The 21,366-nt window shown below is 47.7% G+C and overlaps 1 protein-coding gene across 1 annotated transcript; it reads right to left on the bottom strand.

Annotated features, from left to right (window-relative positions):
- Nucleotides 1-364: 364 nt before the first annotated feature.
- PDRG1 (p53 and DNA damage regulated 1) lies at nucleotides 365-7,030 on the bottom strand. The gene is made up of 5 exons (XM_037497237.2): nucleotides 6,860-7,030; nucleotides 5,297-5,372; nucleotides 4,137-4,211; nucleotides 2,186-2,266; nucleotides 365-1,528 (listed from the first exon to the last, which is right to left on the bottom strand). The coding sequence occupies exons 1-5, from the start codon at nucleotides 6,944-6,946 to the stop codon at nucleotides 1,446-1,448; spliced, it is 402 nt and encodes a 133-aa protein (XP_037353134.1). The 5' UTR covers nucleotides 6,947-7,030; the 3' UTR covers nucleotides 365-1,445.
- Between the last annotated feature and the right edge of the window lie 14,336 nt (nucleotides 7,031-21,366).

The raw sequence follows: 21,366 nt of genomic DNA, 5'->3' as shown, positions 1-21,366 counted from the left end.
TATCTTGCTTTTCTCACTTCATGGATTGTGGAGCTTGTCCCAAGTCAGCAAAGCTCCCTGGTCTTGATCACAGCTATGTAGTACTCCACTATCTGGAGCCACCAATCCCACTTGTCTACAGAGGATGGACTTCACTTTCCAATCCAACCTCCCTGTGTCTTAGCATCACTGTGGGGCAAACACAGTAATTTCTATTTAAAAGCAACAACAAAGTTGCAGAGGATGCAAACTTATGGAAGTTTATGTAAGGTAATTTAGTTTGTTCAACACCCAAGTTTCAAATACTTCCTGAACTAACAATATTTAAAAAGCAAAAGATTCAACTTAAAAATTCAAGTCTCTAGTTCTTCAAGAAAACACAAGTTCTGATCACAGCGGTGGGTCTTTCCATAGTTACCAGCTGCAGCCGAGTGGAGGAGACATGTGAGGTGTGCCCTCCCCATCTTAACGCTTGCTGTCTAATCTGTATCATTTCAAGACAAGAACCACTGCCCCTTCAGAGGTGGTATCCTAAGGGCACAGGGTGTCCTCGATCAAGGACCGAGTGAGGTAAAGATCAGAAGATGCTACTCATTCATCCGGGTAACATTTATTGAGCAACATTTATTTAGTGAACAGGAAAGACGCTGCATTGCCCTCGCGGCACGTTCTCAATGGGACCCGAGACCCCTGGAGGTAGACGGGAGATGCTGGCCCAGGCCCTGCTTCAGAGGCAGGAGAAGGGCACCCTGGATGCACATGAATGTTCGGGGGCAGCTCCTCACCCACCACCAGTTCAGGACGCTGCAAGGCCTTCCTGACTAAAAGAGCAGGCACACAGCGCTGATAAGCAGCACCCACTCTGGACTCTGTCCTGGGGCACAAACTGGAAACAAGGGCCAAAGGGAGGCAGTGTGTGTGTGTGAGGGGAAGGGAGTGGATGGCTGTGGTGAACCACAAAGCACAGGGTTCAGTCCTTCCTTCAGAAACCACTCGTGCGCTTTGTTTTCTTCCAATTCTGTTACACACACGGCTTGGAAATGTCTCCCTGTCTGAGAGGAATGCTGGAATGAAGCTCCCACTCTTCCCTTGCCCTTCTTCACTGCCGTGTCCCATCTGGACAGCGGGCCATTGTCAGAAGTGCTGCTATGTTCATTCTCACACCCCCACTGCCACCACCCACCCACTGGTGGATACCGGGGGCTGTCAATGGGTCTTGTGTCCACCCGGCCCAGTGGTCAAGCCCAGCGGACACTGGCAGGCTGAGGGTTCCTTCCTGCCGTCTCAGAGCAGCCAAGCACTACAGACAAAGAGGCTTCATACTGGAGCCATGGCCCATTCCTGATGCATGTCCCCTTGCAGGGTTGATTCTGTCCTTTTAGGTTTCAAGTTTGGAGAGTCCAGGGTCCTCCATAACCCTGGGGAAGGGATTGATGGTCTTAGGTCCCCATCTTGGTTCTTGAAAATCATCCTTTCAAAATGACCTTGAGGGCCTTAAGCTCATCCTGGTTGAGGGGCGTCAGGTTAAAACCTTTCAGTTCTGGTTTGCCTATGGAGAGAAGACAATTCGTTAGCAAGATGAGCTCTCTGCTGTCCAACCTCCTTCATCGTCCTGGCGTCAAGACTGCAAAAGGGGCTTATAGCGCATTCATGGTGCCAAACTCTTGGCCCTGAGGTGATGGGGAAGACCTCGAGCTGCAAGGCTTTGGGCGAGGCACATGGACTGCTCCTGAGTGGTCAAGAACCTGCAGTCACATTATGAGGCGTGGAGGCTGATAGAGGCAGCAGCCAAGGCTGATTCAGAACTCTACCGCGCAGAAACCTCCAGATTCCTGCCAGTCCTGTGACCAATCCAGAAGTTTACCCAGAAATCCAGTCCTTGACCTGACCTTGACAGACTTCCTGAGGCCTTCTGAGACCCCAGACAGAGCCATCGTGACCCCTATACCATGTCCTAGGAGATGTGCGCTACCCTGAGCTGTAACTGGTATCTGGGAAAGAACTCAGGACAAGATTAAGACCCCACAAACCTTCTTGTCCTTTCCATCTCTGGGAGGCTACAGACAAAGCTGCCTACAGCTTCAGTGCCACTCATAGCCTGTCCAGGCTACTGCCCACCTGGGAACACTTCTCACCCCCGTCCATCAAAATCTGTGTTGATGGCTCACTCCCCTCCAGGTTTTTAGTTCCCCTCCCAAGCCAGTACCTTGGGCTTCAAAGAGACGGTTGACCTTCACTTTAAGTTGTTTCCGCAGTTTCTCTATTTCTTTATCCAGATGATCCTGATCTGAAATGAGGGAGGCAAGGAGAGGACGAGGTTATACTACATGTTTTACCCAAAGGGAGTCTGAGATGCCAGTCTCTTGAGAGCAAGAGAATCTCAGCATTTAGAAAGGAAAAGGGAACTTCAGAGACCAAATGAAGATTGAAGGCTTGAGAAGGCATCTGACCAACCCAAAATCACGGAACGAGTCCAGTATAGGGTGAGCACACCAATCTCTGACTCAGTTCACTCAACTTGTTTATGCAAAGCACCAAGGGATAGACCGCCATTGGGAAAGACAATATATCAGGATTTTGGGTCACCCTCTCATAATGAAATTATGTTAAATTCAAATATAAGAGCATAAGACCAAAATTAATCTAGATCTAGTCCACCTTAAGATGGTGGGAAAATGGGTGGTTGAGGAATTTTACAAACCCAAGTCCTCCAAGGTGAGGAGCTTCTAGGTGACATAATCAATGGGCAAGCCCAATGCTCAAGCTTAACCTAAGAAACCACAGTGAACAGGAAGGTTAGGTTGCTCGGATGGGTCACACCTGAAGGCAAATCACATAATGAGGCATGGAGGCTGACAGAGGCAGCTGTCAAGGCTTCAAGCAAATGTCACCCAGCTAACTATACCTGCTCCATTTCTACCTGTTCATGGTGACATTCTGGCTGGTTCACCATTCTTCCTGTGGGGGTAAAGCCCTGACCAGCTGAGGCTTCTGGCCTGGGCAATGAGTAACCCCAATCTCTCACGAGATCTCCCTGCATCGATGCCAGGGATGATGGTGTCCCAGAACTCCTCTAGGTACAGAGACAGGACCACATTTGTGAGTCAACAATGCTGAGGACCAGATCCTGAACTCAAGCAAGTGACCTACTCTGAAAGCTTAGCCTGAGCTGCCTCTGCCACCCAAGTACGAGAGCTCTTGACTTTCTAACCATTACATTAGGCATGTTTTTCAACAGGACTCTGGAAACTGCTCCTCCAAGCTGAATCAGTTTTCTTTGCCTGCATTTAGATTTCAACAAGTATAGAAACACCCTGTCTTCAAGGACCAAGACAACTTTGCTAGTCCTCTTGGCCCATCCATTTTCAAGGTTGGGGAGGATAAAAATATGTATAACCTGCCCTTTTCCTGAGGGCCCTCAGGTTGCCTGACTTTTTTGCCTTCATGATGCTTCTCCAAAGAGCCCCTGGGTAGGCTTATAAAGAAGTGAGTAACATGTGGAGTGTCCGTGCTGCGACAGACCCTAGAGGTTCACGCCTCCCAAACTTCCATTTCAACCTGTCCAGCTGCCCAAAGTGTGTGAAAGTAAAAGCTCACTCTGCCGAGCTCGCATGTAGCTATGGATGGTCATGTGACTAAGCTCTGGCCAATAAGATGTCAGAAGTGGCTGAGGAAAATGGCCTGGTTTCCAAAATAGAAGGCAAGGTCATCTGTGGACTAAGCCTGGTATGTTGGCTATGAGGCCTGCAGTGCTGCTAAACTACCACGAGGACACGCTAAGATGACGCTGCCCTCAGTCATGCCAGTGACTTCTTATCTGAGCAAACCAAAACTCCACTTCCCTCAGCCTCAAATTGTTCGGTTTTCTGTGTTTTGTTTTGTGTGGCCCAATTCAATCCACCAAGAAACAAGCACTCCACCTGGCACAAATACTGTTGCATTTCAACTTCACAACAACTGTGCTACATAGATGTGTCTCCCTTTTAGAAATGACAAAATACCAGTGGCAGAACAGTAACTAAACCCCAAGCAGTATTAACCCTTGGCTACCTCTCATGAAGCTGCCCAAAATCTGACTCTCGATTGTAGGTTAAAAGAGCCTGCAGGTTAAAAGAGGCAAGGCAGCTGTGTACCTGACTCACCTCTAGAGGCCTTACCTTTCTCAATCATTTCCTTCGTCTGAGGGTGGGGCATCTTGATAAACATGTTCCCGAAGCAAACCATCACATCTTCTGAAATGGTAAATGGTTATTCCTTTAACAAGTATCTATTAACATCTACTGTCTGCCAGGAATTGTTAAATGCTGAGAACACAGCAGAGTAAAACAGAGTTCCTGCTCTGAGAGAACTTGTTACCTTGGAGAAAGGGAGTAAAAAAAAAAGATACTATTTGTCTAACCGTAACAAGTCCAAGTACTATAGAGAAAAATCAAGCAGGCTAAGGGAGGGGGGATAAGGGAATGCCTGAGTAGGGAAGGGACTGGTTACTTATACTAAGTCTGAGAAGGCCTCATTGATTATATGACATCTGGCCCAAGACCCAAAGAAAGTAAGGGTGTGAGCCCCTCAGACATCTGGGGAAAGAGCAAGTCCAACAGTGGAAACAGGAACAACAAAAATCAATATGCTCGGGGTGTTAGATGCAGTAAGGAGACCAGTGTGGATGGAGGCGATGAGGTAGGGGATGATGCTGGAGAATTCAAGGAGTCAGATTATGTGGGAGTCCAGATTTTACTCTGGTGATGAGAAGCAACTGGGAAGTTTTAGACTTTCCAGTGTACTTTAAACAAAACTTAAACTTCTCCACTCAATCCCCAAGGCCCTTCATTATGGCCAGACCTCTACCCACCTCTCCAACCTCATGCCATGCTTCTCTCCGCTTGCTTACCCTGTCATAACCACTTAGTTTCATCTGAAGAGGCTCCAGACCATGATGACGGCCCCTCACCAGTCCCTTGCCTGCCCCCTTCTCCTGCCCATGTCCAATTCTTTCTTCAGCTTTCTCACAATTTTTAATTATGCATTTGTTGCCTTATTCATTTGTAGAGCCCAGCATTTCCTAGTGCCATTACTGGTGAGCCAGCAGCTAATGACTTGTCAATGAGGCACCATTGAAATCCTGAGTCATTACTGTGTGAAAACACACTAATCCTGGTGTCAGGCCAACATTCCCCCCCCACCACTACTCCCCGCCCCCGCCCCCAGGCTGTGTCACACCTGTGGCCTCCTGCCTGGTCACTATGCAGGGGCAAGGTGAAGACCTTAGATGGAAAACTGAACAGGCCTCCAGGGTTGCAATGAAGAAGTCTTGACTTACCAGAAAAGCTGAGATCCTTCTGCAGGGCTCGCAGGCCCTCCCGGTTCTGGTTCCTTTTGGTGTCCAGGTCCACGATCTGAAAAGCACAGGCCAGGAGGAAACTCAGCTACCTCCTGCCCCAACCTGTCACCTCTCAACAGGAACAAGGGCTATTAAAACCTAACTAAGAGCAGCATTCCTGGGTTACTTGCAACATCTTGCCTAAAATGGACTGATACATGTCTTATTTCTTTCCCCACTCAACTTCCTGGTCCTGAGAGACAATGTTTTGTGTAGGTGTTTCCCCTCAGAGAAGGTGCTGGTAAATGTATGCTTTTCTTGCCCCCTGGAAGACTAGTTCTCAAGCTTTAGAGAATTTCACCATCACCAGGAGAGTGGAGAACTCCACTGATTCTGGCCTTTTATCATGAGAAACCCAACAATACTAATCTGGTAGAGCAGGGTTGGGGGCACCAAGATGGTGATAACTGCACAGCAGCATCTGAGGAAACAGGTAGCACTGCAGAAAGCGCTTAAAAGTGCTGGCTCTGGAGCCCAAATGCCCAGGTGTGAATTCTGCCCTCACTGAGCTGTTTCATTTCACCTCCCTACCTGCTCCTCTGAAAAATAGAAATGTGAGTCTCACAAATTATTGCACCTAGAACTAAATGTGTTTACACATACCTGACACCCAGTTATTACTTGCTAAACTATTAACAGTATTGCCCAGCCACCCGGATGCAGTGTTTTCTTTAATGGGCTCTTCCCCTATTCAGTAAATGAACCATTCAATTGATCTAACTGGAGATGAGGTGTCAGGAGTCATTCTTGGCTCTACTACTTCCTCACCTCATATGTAAACATTATCAAGGCCCACTGAGTCCATCTCCAAAATACATTTGACCCACTCACTTGTCTCCATCACCAAGACCCTGGTTCAAACCAGTTTCTCACCTGGACCATGACAATGACCCCACCAGCTCCTAGCCCACCCCTCTATATTCTGTGCTCCACGCAGCAGTTAACTACCTTTTAAAAACCTAAATTCAATTGCATCATCTCCAGCTCCCTTCCCCCATGAGCTCCTTTCAAACGTTTAAACTAAAACTGGACCCAAATTCCTGTGCAGGAATGTGGGACTCGTCTTCCTTCAGCGTCCCCACCCCTGACTAATCAGAATACCACTCAGGCGTCTGTTCTGCTCCTCGTCTCCCTCGGGGTCTTGACCCGAGCTGTGCACCCCTGGCCCATAAGGGGACCCAGGAACTGCGCTGTGAAATGGGTTCGGAGTCGCAGGGCACGGTAAGGGACAGAGGCGAATGGGGATGCCCAGCACCCAGCGGGCGCTCACTTAACAGGCGCCAAATAGAAACGACGGAAGCGTGGGGCTGTGCCAAGCGTTTCGCCCTGAACATTACTGCACAGCGGCCGCCCGTCCGCGTCGGAGCCGGTCGATCTCCAGCCCCGGTCCACGCACAGCGGGCCGGTGCCGGGGCCAGATCCCGGCCCTGCGCACCTCCCCAGGGCGCACACGCCAGACCCAGGCTCCCAACCCGGCCGGTGCGCCGCCGCAGGGCCTCCCACCTGTCGCTTGTTGGCCAGCACCTCCTCCGCGAGCTCCTCAACCTCCACCAGGTAGCGCATCACCCGCTCGGCCTCGGGTGACAGCATGGTGCCCAGCGGGCCCGCTCCCACCCGCTCCAGCTCGGAGCAGGCCCAGCTCGGAGCCCTCTTGCATGCGCATGCGCCGCCCTAACAGGGTTCCCAGCGCGCATGCTCGACTTAAAGAACGTGACGCGCTTACTTCAACGTAGAGGGGTGGGAGGCGGAGCCTCGCCTCGGGGCTGGGCTGGCGCGCCCCCTGCAGGACCCGGGGAACACAGTCTGGGCGCTGCCTCCTAGCGGTACCTCCCTAGGGTCGTATATATTTTTTTTTTTTTTTAATTAAGATTTATTTATTCACACAAGAACTGGGGTACAGGCCAGACGTGTGGGGGGTGAGAGGATTCACCAGAGACAGAGTGGGGAGCAGAATAGACAGACTGACTGAAATACACTGCTGAGGGGAGCAGCGGGCGAGGCAGGACAGGTCTGCCGCACCATGTGGGTAGCTCCCTGGCCGGGGATCGAACTGGTGCTGCGGTGGCTAGTAACAGCTTGAAAGCACTGTCTTTAACCCCTGCGCCACCACTCTGAGCAACTTATGTGCCGGTTTTCGGTGCTGAGGATGCCGCAGTGAGTAAAACAAAGTCCCTGGCCTCATGCAAGTCCATCCTAGTGGGAAATACCAACAATTAATGACTAAACAGTTGACCCTTGAATAATACGTATTTGAATCACATGGGTCCACTTTTTTTTCCTGTATCTTTTTTCTCCATAGATATTTTTCCCTAGGGGTATTCGGCACACACAGATTCAGTACCCCCATTCAGAGGACCCTGGATTTTCTGCTGCTTGGTGCCCCTAATGCAGGCATTTGAGTTCAAAGGTCCATTTTACTCTGGCAGGCCTTGACAAGGGCTGTGAAGAAATAGAAATCGTCCCCTGTTTGAGGAACACCAAGGAGATCCATGTGTTGTTGTGACTTAGATGTAATTGCTGAGACATTTAGCTTCTGTTTATAAAATGGGGGTGAGGGGCTTCCCTGGTGATGCAAAGAGTTAAGATGCAGTGCTATGAAGCTATCCAAAGCCACTACAGCGTGAGTTGATCCTGAGCCAGGAAGGTGACCCTCATGGTGCAGCAGACCTCTACTGTCTCACCCACTACTCCCCTCAGCAGTGTATTTCAGTAGATCTGCCTGTTCTGCTCCCCCCTCTGTCTCTGGTGAATCCTCTCACCCCCCCACCCTTGGCCTGTACCCCAATTCTTGTATGCATAAATAAATAAATCTTTTTTAAAAATTAAAAATAATAAAATGGGGTGAATGAAAGTACCACTCATTGTCTCTCCTCAGGATGGGAAGGTGGTAGGATTTATTTTTAAGCTTGTCTCCCAGACTCCACTTTTTATTCTCCGCTTTTGACTGCAAGTCCAAGCCTTTTCACTCCCCTTGCCTTACTTGGATTCCACAACGATCTTTGTTCAGGTGGCCTATTACTGCCCCATTTCACAGGGAGAACCTGAGGCCAGAGGAAGGGCAATGCTTTGTCACACTGCAAACCAGGAGCCCACGTGGGTCTAGAGGCTCTGTGGTCTCTACACCACAGCTGTCTCCAGATCCAGATTGTGACCCTCCTCTCTCGCTCTCTTTTTTAAGCACTCTCTCTTAGACTGGGCTTTGGCTGCCTTCAACAACATTAGCCAGAGACAGAGCTAATTTTCCTTGCAGCCTCCTGGAATGGGGAAAGAAAGAGATTCATTAAGGATTCCTCATGAAGGGTGAATTTGTTGCCAAACCCAGGATGTTTTGTGTAAATACCTTCTGGTTCAGAAATGCAGGCACAGGCCCTGTGAAGGAAAGGGGAACATTGTCAAGGAGAAACTGGGATCACCAGGCATTCCTGGAACCTGGACTCCAGAACTGGGCTTCTTCCACCTTGGGGGCCAAAGAGGGCTGGACCAGGATGGCACTGCCAGATGGGCCTAGATGGGGAAAGGCTGAGGGAAGCTCCCTTGTTGGCAGCTCTTTGGCTGTGACTGGCTCTTGAAGGGCTCCTGGGCCTCTGGAAATGTTGTGGGGGCAGGTCATATGCAAGACTTTGAGATAGACAGACTTGGAAGGACTCCTTGCAGAACCACTTATGTTTAAGAATCATTTATTTCACAAATATTTATTGACTCTCCTGGCTGTGTAATAGACCATGAGCAATACCAGAAATGGTCCTGGCACCAGTCTTTCAGTCTGGTGAGAGAGACAGAAAATAAACATGTGAACAACCATATGCCTGGTGGTGACATGTACTATGGAGAACAATAGAGCAGGGCAAGGTGGAAGGGGATGATGATGGGGCTATTTGAGATAAAGTGGCCAGGGAAGACTTCTTTAAAGAAGTGGCATTTGAGGAATGATGTGGGCATCTGGGGAAAGAGCATTCCAGGCAGAGGAAATGCAAAAATATGACCCTAAGACCAGTCTTTGGCAAGTTGGAAGAACAATGAAGCCAGTGTAAAAGGAGCAGAATGAGCAAGCAAGGGAGAGAAGGTCATAAGGTGATAAGGTCAGAAAAAGGAAGGAAACATTGAAAATGCAGGGCTATGGAAGGGGCTGTAGGTGCCCCCACCCAAATTGGTGAGGGCTGATTGGGCATTTCTGTGAATTAAAGCCCATAGGTTGACATTCAACCAAGAAGAGCAAGGAGCTAGTGACTGCTGATTTCCCTGACCCTGTGTTGGAGACTCTCACCATCTCCTTCTGTAGGATACCCAAGAGGTGGATGCCAAAGTCATCCAGGTAAGAGAGGATGGTTGCTGGGTCAGGGCTTAGCAGTGGGCATGGTGAGACATGGTGGAAATTCAGAGCTTCTGCATCAACCTGAATTAATTTTTTCCCACATCTTTGTAACCTTTGTACCAATGTAGCTACCACATATTTCCCACTTACAGCTTGGTGTCACCTCTTTCCCAGAGTCAAGAGTCCCCAAGAGACCCCCACAGTTTCCTGGGCTTTCCCCATTTTGACACCTGCCACCCCATCTTTTTCTTTTAATCATCTCCCTCTCCAGTGATGAGTTCCTTAGGGTGGGGAACTTGTCGAATTTACTGCTGTGTCTTCAGAACCACCGCTGGTGCACAGTCAGTGTTTCTGGAGTGAATGAGTGCACTCAATAGGAAGCAGAACTTTCTAATGTCCAAAGCATTCAATGATGAGCAGAGCTAAGTTCAGGTAATTAGGTCCTCCTCCCAGAAGGCGTAGAAGGCTGGGCTGCCACATGTCCTGACGTTGTAGAAGGTGAATCCCTTTGTGCCTGGGGTGGAGCTGATCCCTATTAAGTTATTCTTAACCAGGAAAAACTACCTGGTCACACTGGGGGATGAGCCCTGTCTGTCACCATGATCCCAGGCCAAAAGGGATGTAATTGCTGGGGGTTTTGTCTCTGGGGACTGGAGGCAAGAACAATGCTCCATCTTTTTTGCTGTTTTTGTGCTCCCCTTGGGTGAGTGTTTAGTAACCAGCACCCACTTCGCTTCTTAGGTAGGATTGCCTTTGTTTGCTGGAGATTCCTGGGGGGCTTACCGTCCCTCCAAGCTGTAAGCCATCATATCAGAGTTGTAAGAGGCCACCTTTCTTGCCTGGGTGATGGTAGGGGGGTGGGTAGATGACTCTGAGGTGTGACTTATACTCCAGCGCTCCCCCTGGGGTGCCAGGATGCAATGGCCACCCATGACAGCCTCCAGCCCCACAGGACTTCCTCGCCTTCCCCGTCCTCCTCCCTCACTCCTCTATGGTCAAAACCCTCCTATCTCATTCCACAAAATCAAACTCCTATAAGGTGTCCTCTACTCTGAGGCCTCCCAGTGGTGTTCCTCAAGTAAGCCTGGTGCAGCCCCATCGGGGCCTCTGCATTGGCTGTCCCCCTCCACACGCACTTGCCTCTGACATCTACATGTTACTTTCTGTCACCTTCCATGGTCGTCACTTAAATGTCACTTTCTCAATGAGACCTACCAGCCCTTATCATTTCATTTAAAAGTACAATTTCCTCCTCTCCCAGAACTCCTTTTTTTTTTTAAGATTTATTTATGCATACAAGAACTGGGGTACAGGCCAGAGGTGTGGGTGGGGGTGAGAAGATTCACCAGAGACAGAATGGGGAACAGAACAGGCAGACTGACTGAAATGCACTGCTGAGGGGAGCAGCGGGCAAAACAGGAGAGGTCTGCTGTGCCATGTGGGTCAGCTCCCCGGCCTGCCGGCCCGGGGATCAAACTCATGTTGCAGAGGCTGCAAATAGCTTCACAGTGCTGTGCTTAACCCCTTGTGCCACCAGGGAGGCCACCCTCCCAGAACTCCTAATCAACTTCCTCTGCTCTGTTTTTTACTTTATTTAATGACATCTGTCACTTTCCAGCATGCTGTATCATTTACTACTAGTATTTTTTGTTAATCTCCCCCTGCTAGAAAGAAAGTTCCACAAGGCAGGGAACTTTGTCTCATTTGTTACTGGTGAGTAACAATGCCTAGTACAGTGCCTGACCTGCAGTACCTGCTTAATGAACTTTTATGAATGAACTTTTATGAATGAATGAATGAGTGAATGAATGAATGTGCCAGAATTCTAATCAAGGTGGAGTCTCTCTGAGCCAGGCTCTTTGCCCCTATGTCGCAGGCACAGGATGGGAGTGGTAGATCATGCCAGTCCTTATTGACTGGGATAAGGGGATTGGATTTTGTTCTCACATCACTGACCACTGCAAAGCTACCAGAGGGTTTTGAGCAAGTATGGATGGACAAACAGATGGACGGCATTGGGTTTGCTTTGTGAAAGCTCCCTCTGGCTATGGTGACAGGATGGACTAAAAGATACAAAGGTACAGTCATCTGTGTGTGGTGGTGGGGAGGTGGGAGGGTGATGCTGGGTGTCTTGGAGAGGTAACAGGGCTGTGGCCTCATGGGGGCTGGGAGCAGTGAGAAGTCAGCTCATTTTCCCTGTTTTCCAGCAGCCTGGGTGGCTGCCCCATTGGCTCTGAGAGGTGAACGGTCCAGGCTGGGCTTCCCAGCTGCTGACAACGTGCCCCTGTCCCACAGATGGGCTGTTTGCGCTCCTGGGTGGTCCCTACTTCCTCCCTCTGTTCCTTTGTGCCCTGGTGGGTTTGGCAGGTGGAGGGGAGGCCTCCACCCCCTCTCTTCCTCTGACCCAGAGAATAATCCCTTACATTCATGCAATTCTCATGTGCCTTCACTTCATCCTCCCACTTCCCTGGGTAATGCAGAAATCTGATTCCCATTAGGTAGATGAGGACATTGAGGCCTGGAAAGGGGATGAGACCCTCCCAAGGTCATGTAGCCAGATGGGGACACCAGGTGGTAACTTGTCCCCCAACTCCCCAGGCCTCGATTTCATCAGGCAACAGATGGTTCCATGCCTTGACCTCAAGCATCTTAAGTAGGGGTATTCTCCCCTCACACACACACACCCTGAGGGTCCCTGCTGCTGGGGTGGGGGGGCAGCTGCTGTGGGGGCAGGAGGAGCTGACAGAGATCAGGCAGCTTCACAAATGCTCTAGGCACTCCACGGCCCACAGGCATGCTGCACACACCAGCCCCAAGGCAACAGTGCCCAAGAGGAAGGTCAGTTGGTAGGGATCAGCCAAGGAGGAGCCCGAGAGAAGATGGGAGAGGTTGTCACTAAACCTGCTCCTGCAAAAGTGAAAACAAAGCCCAAAAAGGCAACAGGAAAGAAGAAATCTTAGACAAAGCAGTGCAAGCAAAAGGGCAAAGAGGAGCAAAGGGAAAGCAGGCCTAAGTGGCTAAACAAGAACTGAAGGAAAAATCTTTTTTTAAAGATTTATTTTATTTATTTATGCATACAAAAACTGGGGTGTAGGCCAGAGGTGTGGGGGGTGGTGACAGGATTCACCAGAGACAGAGTGGGGAGCAGAACAGGTGGATCTACTGAAATACGCTGCTGAGGGGAGCAGCGGGTGGGACAGGAGAGGTCTGCTGTGACATGTGGATTAGCTCCTTGGTGGGGATTGAACTCGTGCTGCAGTGGTTGTCTAAAGCTTGATAACACTGAGATTTTAAACCCTGCGCCACCAGGGAGGCTTCAGGGGAATATTTTTATCAATTATTTTGTAAATGCAAATTTTAGCAGGGAAACTCACCTCATCCCATTTTTTAAGTGTAAATGCTTTTGAGAGGTGAAATCATTGCCAGGTTTTTTTCTTTTTAGTTACCACCAGAAAATAGGGAGCTATTGAATACAGGAGGGCCTGACTGTCCTCAGTATTCTCGTAACATCCCATAGGTGGGGATGGTATCCCCCACCAAAAACATACTTGAGTCACGGTCATGCATTTAATGTCCTGGACATTTAATTCTATTCCCATTTGGATTTTGGTAGGATTGTTTCCTAAAAGAAAGAAAGAAAATCAGCAACTATTCCTTGAACGTGGTTCTCCTATCAGAATTTCCTGCATGCTGTAACATCTCTGGGGTGGCAGTCCAGTTTTCCTAATTACTTTGTTTAGGTGCTGTGAGAGATTAAAATTTGAGTATGTTGTGTATATGATACTAAATTGTGAATCAGTGGAATTTACAGTGTAATAGCTTATCAGCATGTGAAGATATTGGTACTTGATGTCCGAATAAGGAAAATTTTCCTCCAGATTTTAAGCTGAAAAGTCTCTGGAATAACTGTTCAGAAAAGAATCACAACAACATGGCTTTTTAGATTTTCAGTATATAAGGAATTGTGTACAAATTAAAACATCTGTGTACCGATCCCCCAAACAATCAATAAAGTCTTGAGAAAGAAAAAAAAATCTTGGGCCTCCCCAGTGGCACAGTGGGTTGAGCACAGCCCTGTAAAGCTGTCCACAGCCTCTGCGGTGCAGGTTCGATTCCCTGACGGCCAGGGAGATACCCACATGGCGTGGCAGACCTCTCCTGTCTCGCCCGCTACTCCCCTCAGCAGTGTGTTTCAGTCAGTCCGCCTGTTCTGTCCCCTGCTCTGTCTCCGGTGAATCCTCTCACCCTCCCATGCCTCTGACCTGTACCCCCGCTCTTGTATAAATAAAAAAAAAAAAAAGAAAAGAAAAGAAAAAAATCTTAACCTCAAAGAGAGTACGAGTCCAGAACATTCCAGGTCTCTCTGAATTGATCTTTCCTATGACCTTGAGTATGAAATCCATTCATTTTAAATTCCATTAATAGAAAAAAATATGAATAGATTCTTCATAATAAAAATGAAAATATTACAGGGAAGACAACAGTTCCTTTTTGATGTCCCTCCCCCAGTCTCAGTTCCCTCTGGAATCCCAGTTTGGGTGTGTCTTTTCACAACTGTGATACTCATTTAAAGATGTAGAACCACCGTGTGCATGGCAGGGTAAGAAGGTGGGGTGGAGGACTTTGTATCCAAGTGCAACCCTCTGCCGCCCACTTGCACTATATTTCCATCTTGCTCCTGTTTTCTGACAGCTATAGCCTATGGTGCATCAGCACTATACTTCATTTCTCTAGTTTTCCAAATTAAATTTTGCATTGGGTTTTCATGCAGACAAATACAAAGGGCTAAATTAGTCCCGCCTCTCCGTTCTTAGCACATGGTCCTCTCCTAGTTAATCTGCAAGGACCCTCTCTTGTTTATATAATTTTTCCTTTCCACTCCACCCTCACTTATTTCTAATCTCACTGAAACCCTCTCTACTGTTATATACTTATTGATCGACCTATGGCCTTAGTTAAAATATCTTGCAAAATGCATAGTAATTGTTATATGTATTGATATAGTGTTTTAATTCTTGCTGAAGTATAACACACAGAGAAGAGTGAACAAGTCCTAACTATACAGTTCGTGAACCTTCAAAACCTAAACAAGCCTATGTAACCAGCACTCAGATCAAGCAACAGAACATCAGCAGCCCCAGGAGATCCCTCCCAGCCCTCCAGCCACTGCCTCAAGGGTAACCACTACCTGACTTCTAAAACCACAGATTGGTTTGGCTTGTTTTTGAACCTTATACAAATGGGATCACACAGTGTGTGCTGTTTTGTGTCTGACTTCTTTCATTCAGCATTTTGTTCCTGACACTCATCTCTATTGCCACGTGTGGTTGTAGGTCACTTACTCTCAATGCTGTAGAATATTTCATTGTGTGACTATACCACAATGAAACAGTTCTGCTGGGGGCGGACATATGGTGGTTTCCAGCTAATCCAGCTATTTGGGACTATTACAAAGAGTGCAGATATGAACAGTGGTGTGGGTGTGTGTGCATGTGTGTGTCTTTGGGTACACATATGCATGCATTTCTGTTGTGTGTTTGTCTAGAATTGGGGTTGCTGGGTATTCTCAGTTTTAGTTCATACTGATAAGCTAGGTAAGCATTTTTAATTCACATTAATGTTATTGTCCTGTAATGTTCATTTCCCAGCTCATCTGATGTTTCTCAGATCCGTGCATGTATGCTGTGGACCTCTAGCTCCTCACTTCTGGAAGCTCTGGAAAACTCATAGCTGCTTCCACCACATATCATGTGTCCTTTTCCTTGGTTAGGGGCATCTGAGCTCCCTTTTTGTCCTCATCAACACACACAGTGGCACACCCAGTGCTCTAGCATGCCGCTGCTGAGGCACAGTGCATGCACACACTTCTTTTCCTAAACACTGGATACTAAATACTACCCCTTTCCTCTCCAGATGGCTGTGAGGGACGCGCAGCCTTATCAGTATTGGGTGTCATCCACCTTTGTATGATTTGCCAGCACGGTGGTGTTTACAGTTACGGAACCGTTCTCTTGTGGATGGACATTTAAGTTGTTTCCTTCCCATGGCTTGTAAGTAGTGCTGCAGTGATCATTCAGAGACATCTCCTGATTCTTATCTGTGAGTTCAATTTCTTTACCCAGTTCCCAAACACACCCTGATTTTTCCACCCCTCTGCCTTTGCTCTGGAACTCACCCTCTTCCTGGAATAGCCTTTTCTTTCCTTCTCCACTGGTAGAGTGCCTACACTTTCCTTAAGATCCTCCCTTCTAGAAGATTCCCCTCATGCCCCTGAGCGGGTCCCCTAAGAAGGTCACTCTCCCTCAGGTCTTCCAGTGGGACTTTGATCCCCCTCTTCTTCTGGCATCTGTCACTCTCCTGAACCCAGCTTTGCCAGGGTTTTGGCTTCTCACTGGGCTGGGAACACACTGAGGCTGTGGGCTCTGTGGGCTCCCCCTTGGTAATGAGGACCCCCAGGGGGTTCTCCAGGAGAGGTCTGATGGGCTGAGTGAGACCACGGCCTAGTTGTGCCTTGAAGGGAATTAAGGGTCTGATCTCTTCACTCCTCTTTTCTCCTTCACCAACCAGAACCTGTGAGAAGAAGCTCATTCCACTGGAAAGATGAAACAAGGAGCCCGATCATCCCCTATTCTTGAGTGGGGACAAGAGACTCCTCTATAAACTGCATGTTGGCAGTCACTCATTCACAGGGCAAGGGTTACTGGTGACCTATTCTGCATCAGGCCATGGGGACCTGGGATAAATAGGACAGGCCCAGTCCTGAGTTTCACAGGCTTTTGGTCACAAGGGTAAGATTGAAATTAATGCCTGTACTACTCCCAATGGTGATAAAGTGCAAATGAAAATCTCAGAGACCAATGAGACTGTATAGAAGGGGATCCTAATCTATATATAAAATTAGTAGTGGTATAGGACATTTTCTTACAAAAGTGACATTTGACCTGAGATCTAAGGATGTGTAGAAATAAGCAAAGCAAATGGACAAGCAATAGGTGGAAGCAGGCTAGAGAAATTATGTTAGGCAGAGGAAATAGCAAGTGCAATGGCACTGTGGCAAGAGGGAACATAGCCAAGAAGAAGGGGTGAAAGAGGTGGAAAATGAAACTGAATGCGTAGGTAAGGAGCTAGGTCACACTGGAGGGCCTGGTGGGCAGAGCAAGGCTGGAGAGTGAACTCATTGACTCAGTAAATAATTACCAGACTCCTAACATTAGCCAGGAGCTTAGCTATAGCAGTGAGCAAGAGAGACAAGGCTCTGGTTCCTGCAGACTCACAGTCTGGGGACAGTGATATAATATCATTAGGCAGAGAAGGAATGGCTAACTTTACAAAGAACTCACTGTGTACCAGGAACTCTACTGAGCACTTTTCAGGCACTATCTCATTTGATCCTCACCACTGTCCTATAAAGTAAGGTACTCACTTTATGGAAGAGAAAACAGGCTGAGCAAAGTAGAATAATTTCCCCATCTCTAAGCAGTCTTGGGGACCACTGCAGTCAATTTTAAGAGGTCTTTTATGAGCATCTTTACTTAATGCTGGTATATGGCAATACATTGGAATCATCTCCATAGAGGGCATCTATCAAAATTATTAACACACAGACCATTCCATCAACAAGTCCAAATACTCTACCTATCCAAAATGGTGTCCTCAATGTCATTCACAGATGCATTGTAGCAGGCGGGGGACAACCTAATGGTCCATTATTTAGGGATTAGTGAGGTAGATTATGATATATTGCTGCAATGGAATGGTACGGTGCCATGAAAAAGAACAAGAAAAGTTTCTGTGCACTGATACATAGCAGCGTCTAAAATACTGTTTTGTGAGGCAGGAGTGCAAGTTACAGAACAATATATAATGAAACTATCAATAATTTTTAATTGGTGGAATAGGGGAGAAAGGAGAGAAGAACTTGTGCAAGCAACTGCCCTCTGGGGAGGGGATCTGGTAGCTGGGGGAAGTGATAGGAGAGACAGATGTGTCCCTTTTGTACCTTTGATTTTTGAACCCTGTGAATGCATGAATTATACAATAAATAAGTATGATTATGTTTGTTTCTTCCCTTCACACAGGGAAGAAAGTAGCATGGGAACAGAGAAGATATCCAGAATTGTTGGATTGAAGAAGTCTTCATGATTCCCTTATTTTACAAATGAGAAAACTGGGCCCAGAGTGTAGGAGTGACTTGCTCACAGTCACCTAAGTAGGTAAAGGCAGAATCAGGGCTGGCTGTCACCTGAATTGGAGACTTGTGACCTTTCAGGTGACAGTTGGCTCAGGACCACTGAACATCTAGGTGCCAAGCCCCTGTAAGTGCTATGGACACAGAGGTGAGCAACGTAAGCTTGATTGCTGCCTCCACAGACCTTACCTTCCAGATAAGAAACACATAAATACAAACGATAACATCATGTTGTCATAAATTCTAGGAATAAAAAATAAAGCAGGTGTGGGCCTAGAGGGTCGGGGAAACAATCAGGAAGAGACATTTCAGAAAAGAGAAAGATGGAGTCTCCTGAGTCCCGAGGGGACAGCAGGAGCAGGAAAACCCTAGGAGAAACGTGTTAAGGAAACAAAGCAAAGAAATGATGTGACTGGAATAGAATGAGTGAGGAGAGACAGAAGGGATGGATCAAGAGGAGAACAAGGGAGAGATTTCAGGCAAGCTGAGGGTTTTGGCTCCAAGCAAGACAGGAAGTAGTCGAAGGTTCTAAGCAGACCTAGGGTCTGATCAGATTTCCCTTTTAAAAAGGTCCTTTGGCTAAAGGGTGGAAATTGAACATTTGGAGGGGAGCCCAGTGAGGAGGCTGGTGCAGTCCAGTTGTTCAGGAGAGAGGTGACAAGGCCGTGGCCTGGGTCAGCAAGGTGGGGGCAGAGGTAGGTCTTCCCATCTGTGCAATGAGTGGATGGATGAGGTGGTCCCAGAGGACTTCTAGTTCTGGCATTTGATAGTGGGGTAAGTTACCTTAAGGCATACAGCAACTATGTGCAGCCAAGCCTGTTTTTCTTTTCTGACAATCTGTAGGTTTTTCCTCTTGAATTCTGGGTCTGGACAGAGCCCAGTGATCTGAGACTCAGAGCAGGGCCTTCTACCCACCCCATCACTGCCAGCCCCACTCTTGTCCCCACTTCCCAGGGACAGATGGGTGGCCAGCAGGAGGCAGCTGGGCCTCGAAACCTCAGGGACCCAGGGAGGGAATTATCTGAGAGTTCACAACCCCTCTCTGCCTTCCAGATCTTGAGTTAAAAGCTCCAAATGTCACAGTCCCTAGAGGCAAGATAGAGTTGGCAGGACAGGGGCAGGACAAGACACTTTTCTGTCTGCAGCTCCCACCTGGGGGTGGCAACATGGGTGCTGAAGAAGTCCAGCAATGGGAGCAGAGAGCCATTGGAGCTGAAACTGAAAATGGGTGGTGCTTAGGCCACAACTGACCCACTGACCTATTTATTTGGCCTGAAAAGTGTTTGAGAAAAATTGGAGCCAACATTTAAAATAAGAGATTTTAGAGGACAATTCAGATTTCTGGTTTTTCTTGGTTAGAAAAATTTGATCATGCCGACTACCCATTCCCAAATTATAACATTCAGCAGCAACTGAGTAGCAGTTGTCCCCATTATTTTATTTATTTATTTATTTATTTATTTATTTATTTATTTAGTGTAGAAGAACTGGGGTGTAGGCCAGAGGTGTGGGGGTGATAGGATTCACCAGAGCCTAAATGGGAAGCAGAATAGGTGACCCCTCTGTACTAGGAGATGGAGCTTTATTGCCTCTATTACTGCCATATGCCCTGTTGTTGTCAGGAAGTGATTCATTTAGTCAGTTCCTTATTGATGGACATTAAGACTGTTCCTAGTATTTGCCCTTTTAAACAATGTTATGTTAATTTTCTTGTGCATGGTTTGCTCAGGAACTAAAGGAATATTATTAAGAACTGGTCCAAGCAGAAGGTGCAGTAGAGATAGTCTGAGCTCTCAGCTAATTGAGGAAATGTGATGAGGTCTATTCCTAAGAGTGATTAAGAGTGATTCCCAACAAAGGTCCAAGGGTTTTTACACACACATACACACACACACACACATATGGCTAGCACTGAAAGCACTAATGTTAGTGATTATATATTTTTTTTTAAAGTGACCTCTCATGAAACTCCTAGACAATTCCAAACAGGCAAACATTTAAGATAATAAATTGCCAAAGTACTGATGTAAAGAAGGACAAGTCTAAAGTATCATGGTAGCATTAATTATCCTCACCAAACCCTAGGAGGAAAGCTCTGGTTACCACCACCCCCCATTTTATCGCCCCCCCACCCCAAGCCGAGAGAAATTGAGTTACTTGCCCACGATCATGGAGTAGGATGTTGAACCTACATTTCTGGCTCCAGAATCTCAGACATAAAAACCTGTCTTCTACTGACTGCTTGACCAGGCTGCCCCTGGGATATGGAGATGCATGGGAGGCAGAGGGGCTGTCTCCATTTGGTTGGGACCCCAAGGTGACAGCTTGGCTCTGTCAGGTTCCATCGAGGCCCCTGTGAGAAGGCAGAGGCGCAGACACATATAGCCACTGGTCCCAGACCCATAAGGGGATCCAGGATCAGAGCTTGCCTCTGTCCAGGGCACACTCCATGAGTTTCCCTGCCTAGAGTTGTATAGAAAAAGAAAAGGCAGAGATACTGTCTCTGCCTAAATCATATTGGGATTCAAAGTCCCTCCAACCCAATCCACAAAAATGCCCACTAGTGTACACATGTCCATGGATATGGATTGTCAGCTTTGAATCCAACCTGGAAAACTAACCCTAACTCTTCCTCTTGTTTTGGGCCACAGCTGGCACTGCAGCCTCCTGAACACTGCTGGAACCAAAACAGTCCCTGGACAGGAAAGGGATGCTGGGCTGCAGGACTGCAGATGGCTGCTCCTTCCTGACTGAGGGGCAGCTGTCTCCCTTCATCCTCCCTGTCACTCTGAGGCAGGATGGGCCTCCCAAAACCTCCAACCCCTGCCCCTCCCCTCTAGTCTCTTTCCCTTCTCTCTGAACTCTTCTCCTTCCCTTGGGAAGTAGCAAAGCCTATTCTGCAGCCAGATGATAGGTTTCAATTTGATTTATTAACTGTGTGACTTGGAACAAACTAACTTCTCTGTGACTTGATTTCTCATCTATAAAATAGAGGAGGGAAGTAAACCAACAAATTGTGAAGATAAAATAAGTCGGTAAGTGCAAAGTGCTTTGAGCGGTTCCAGGAAAGAGAAACTGCTACATGAGTGTAATATAGAATATAATATATATTACATATAATGATGTGTGTGTGTGTGCGTGTGTGTGTGTAAAATGCCCTGGTATATCCAATCTGAGCAAAAAGGGAGGGAGAGATGAGGTGAGGGCATCCTGATGTGTGTGCGAGACACCACCTCCTCTTCTGGACTACTGTCATGTTCTCCCTCTGGTCTCTCCACGCCAGGCTGCTTCCCTGGGAGCACTGCCCTCCTCTGACTCAGTCTTTTTTCCAAATCTTGATCACATTACTCATCTGCTCAAATTTTATAGTGTTTCCCCATTGCTTCTTCTGGAACTTTAGCTTCTCATCCCTCAGAACTCTGCAGTCCCATCTTTCCCAGCTTTGCATTCCCCCAGAACTCTGAGCCAAACTTCCTAGAAAAATGCCCTCCAGTCTCCTGCCTCCAGGCT

Source organism: Talpa occidentalis, unplaced genomic scaffold (assembly GCF_014898055.3).
Source record: "Talpa occidentalis isolate TD23 unplaced genomic scaffold, MPIMG_talOcc4v2.1 talOcc4.10, whole genome shotgun sequence".
In the NCBI taxonomy this organism is placed as follows: Eukaryota; Metazoa; Chordata; class Mammalia; order Eulipotyphla; family Talpidae; genus Talpa; species Talpa occidentalis.
The sequence above is the reverse complement of the archived record's forward strand: the minus strand, read 5'-3'. Positions and strand labels throughout refer to the sequence as shown.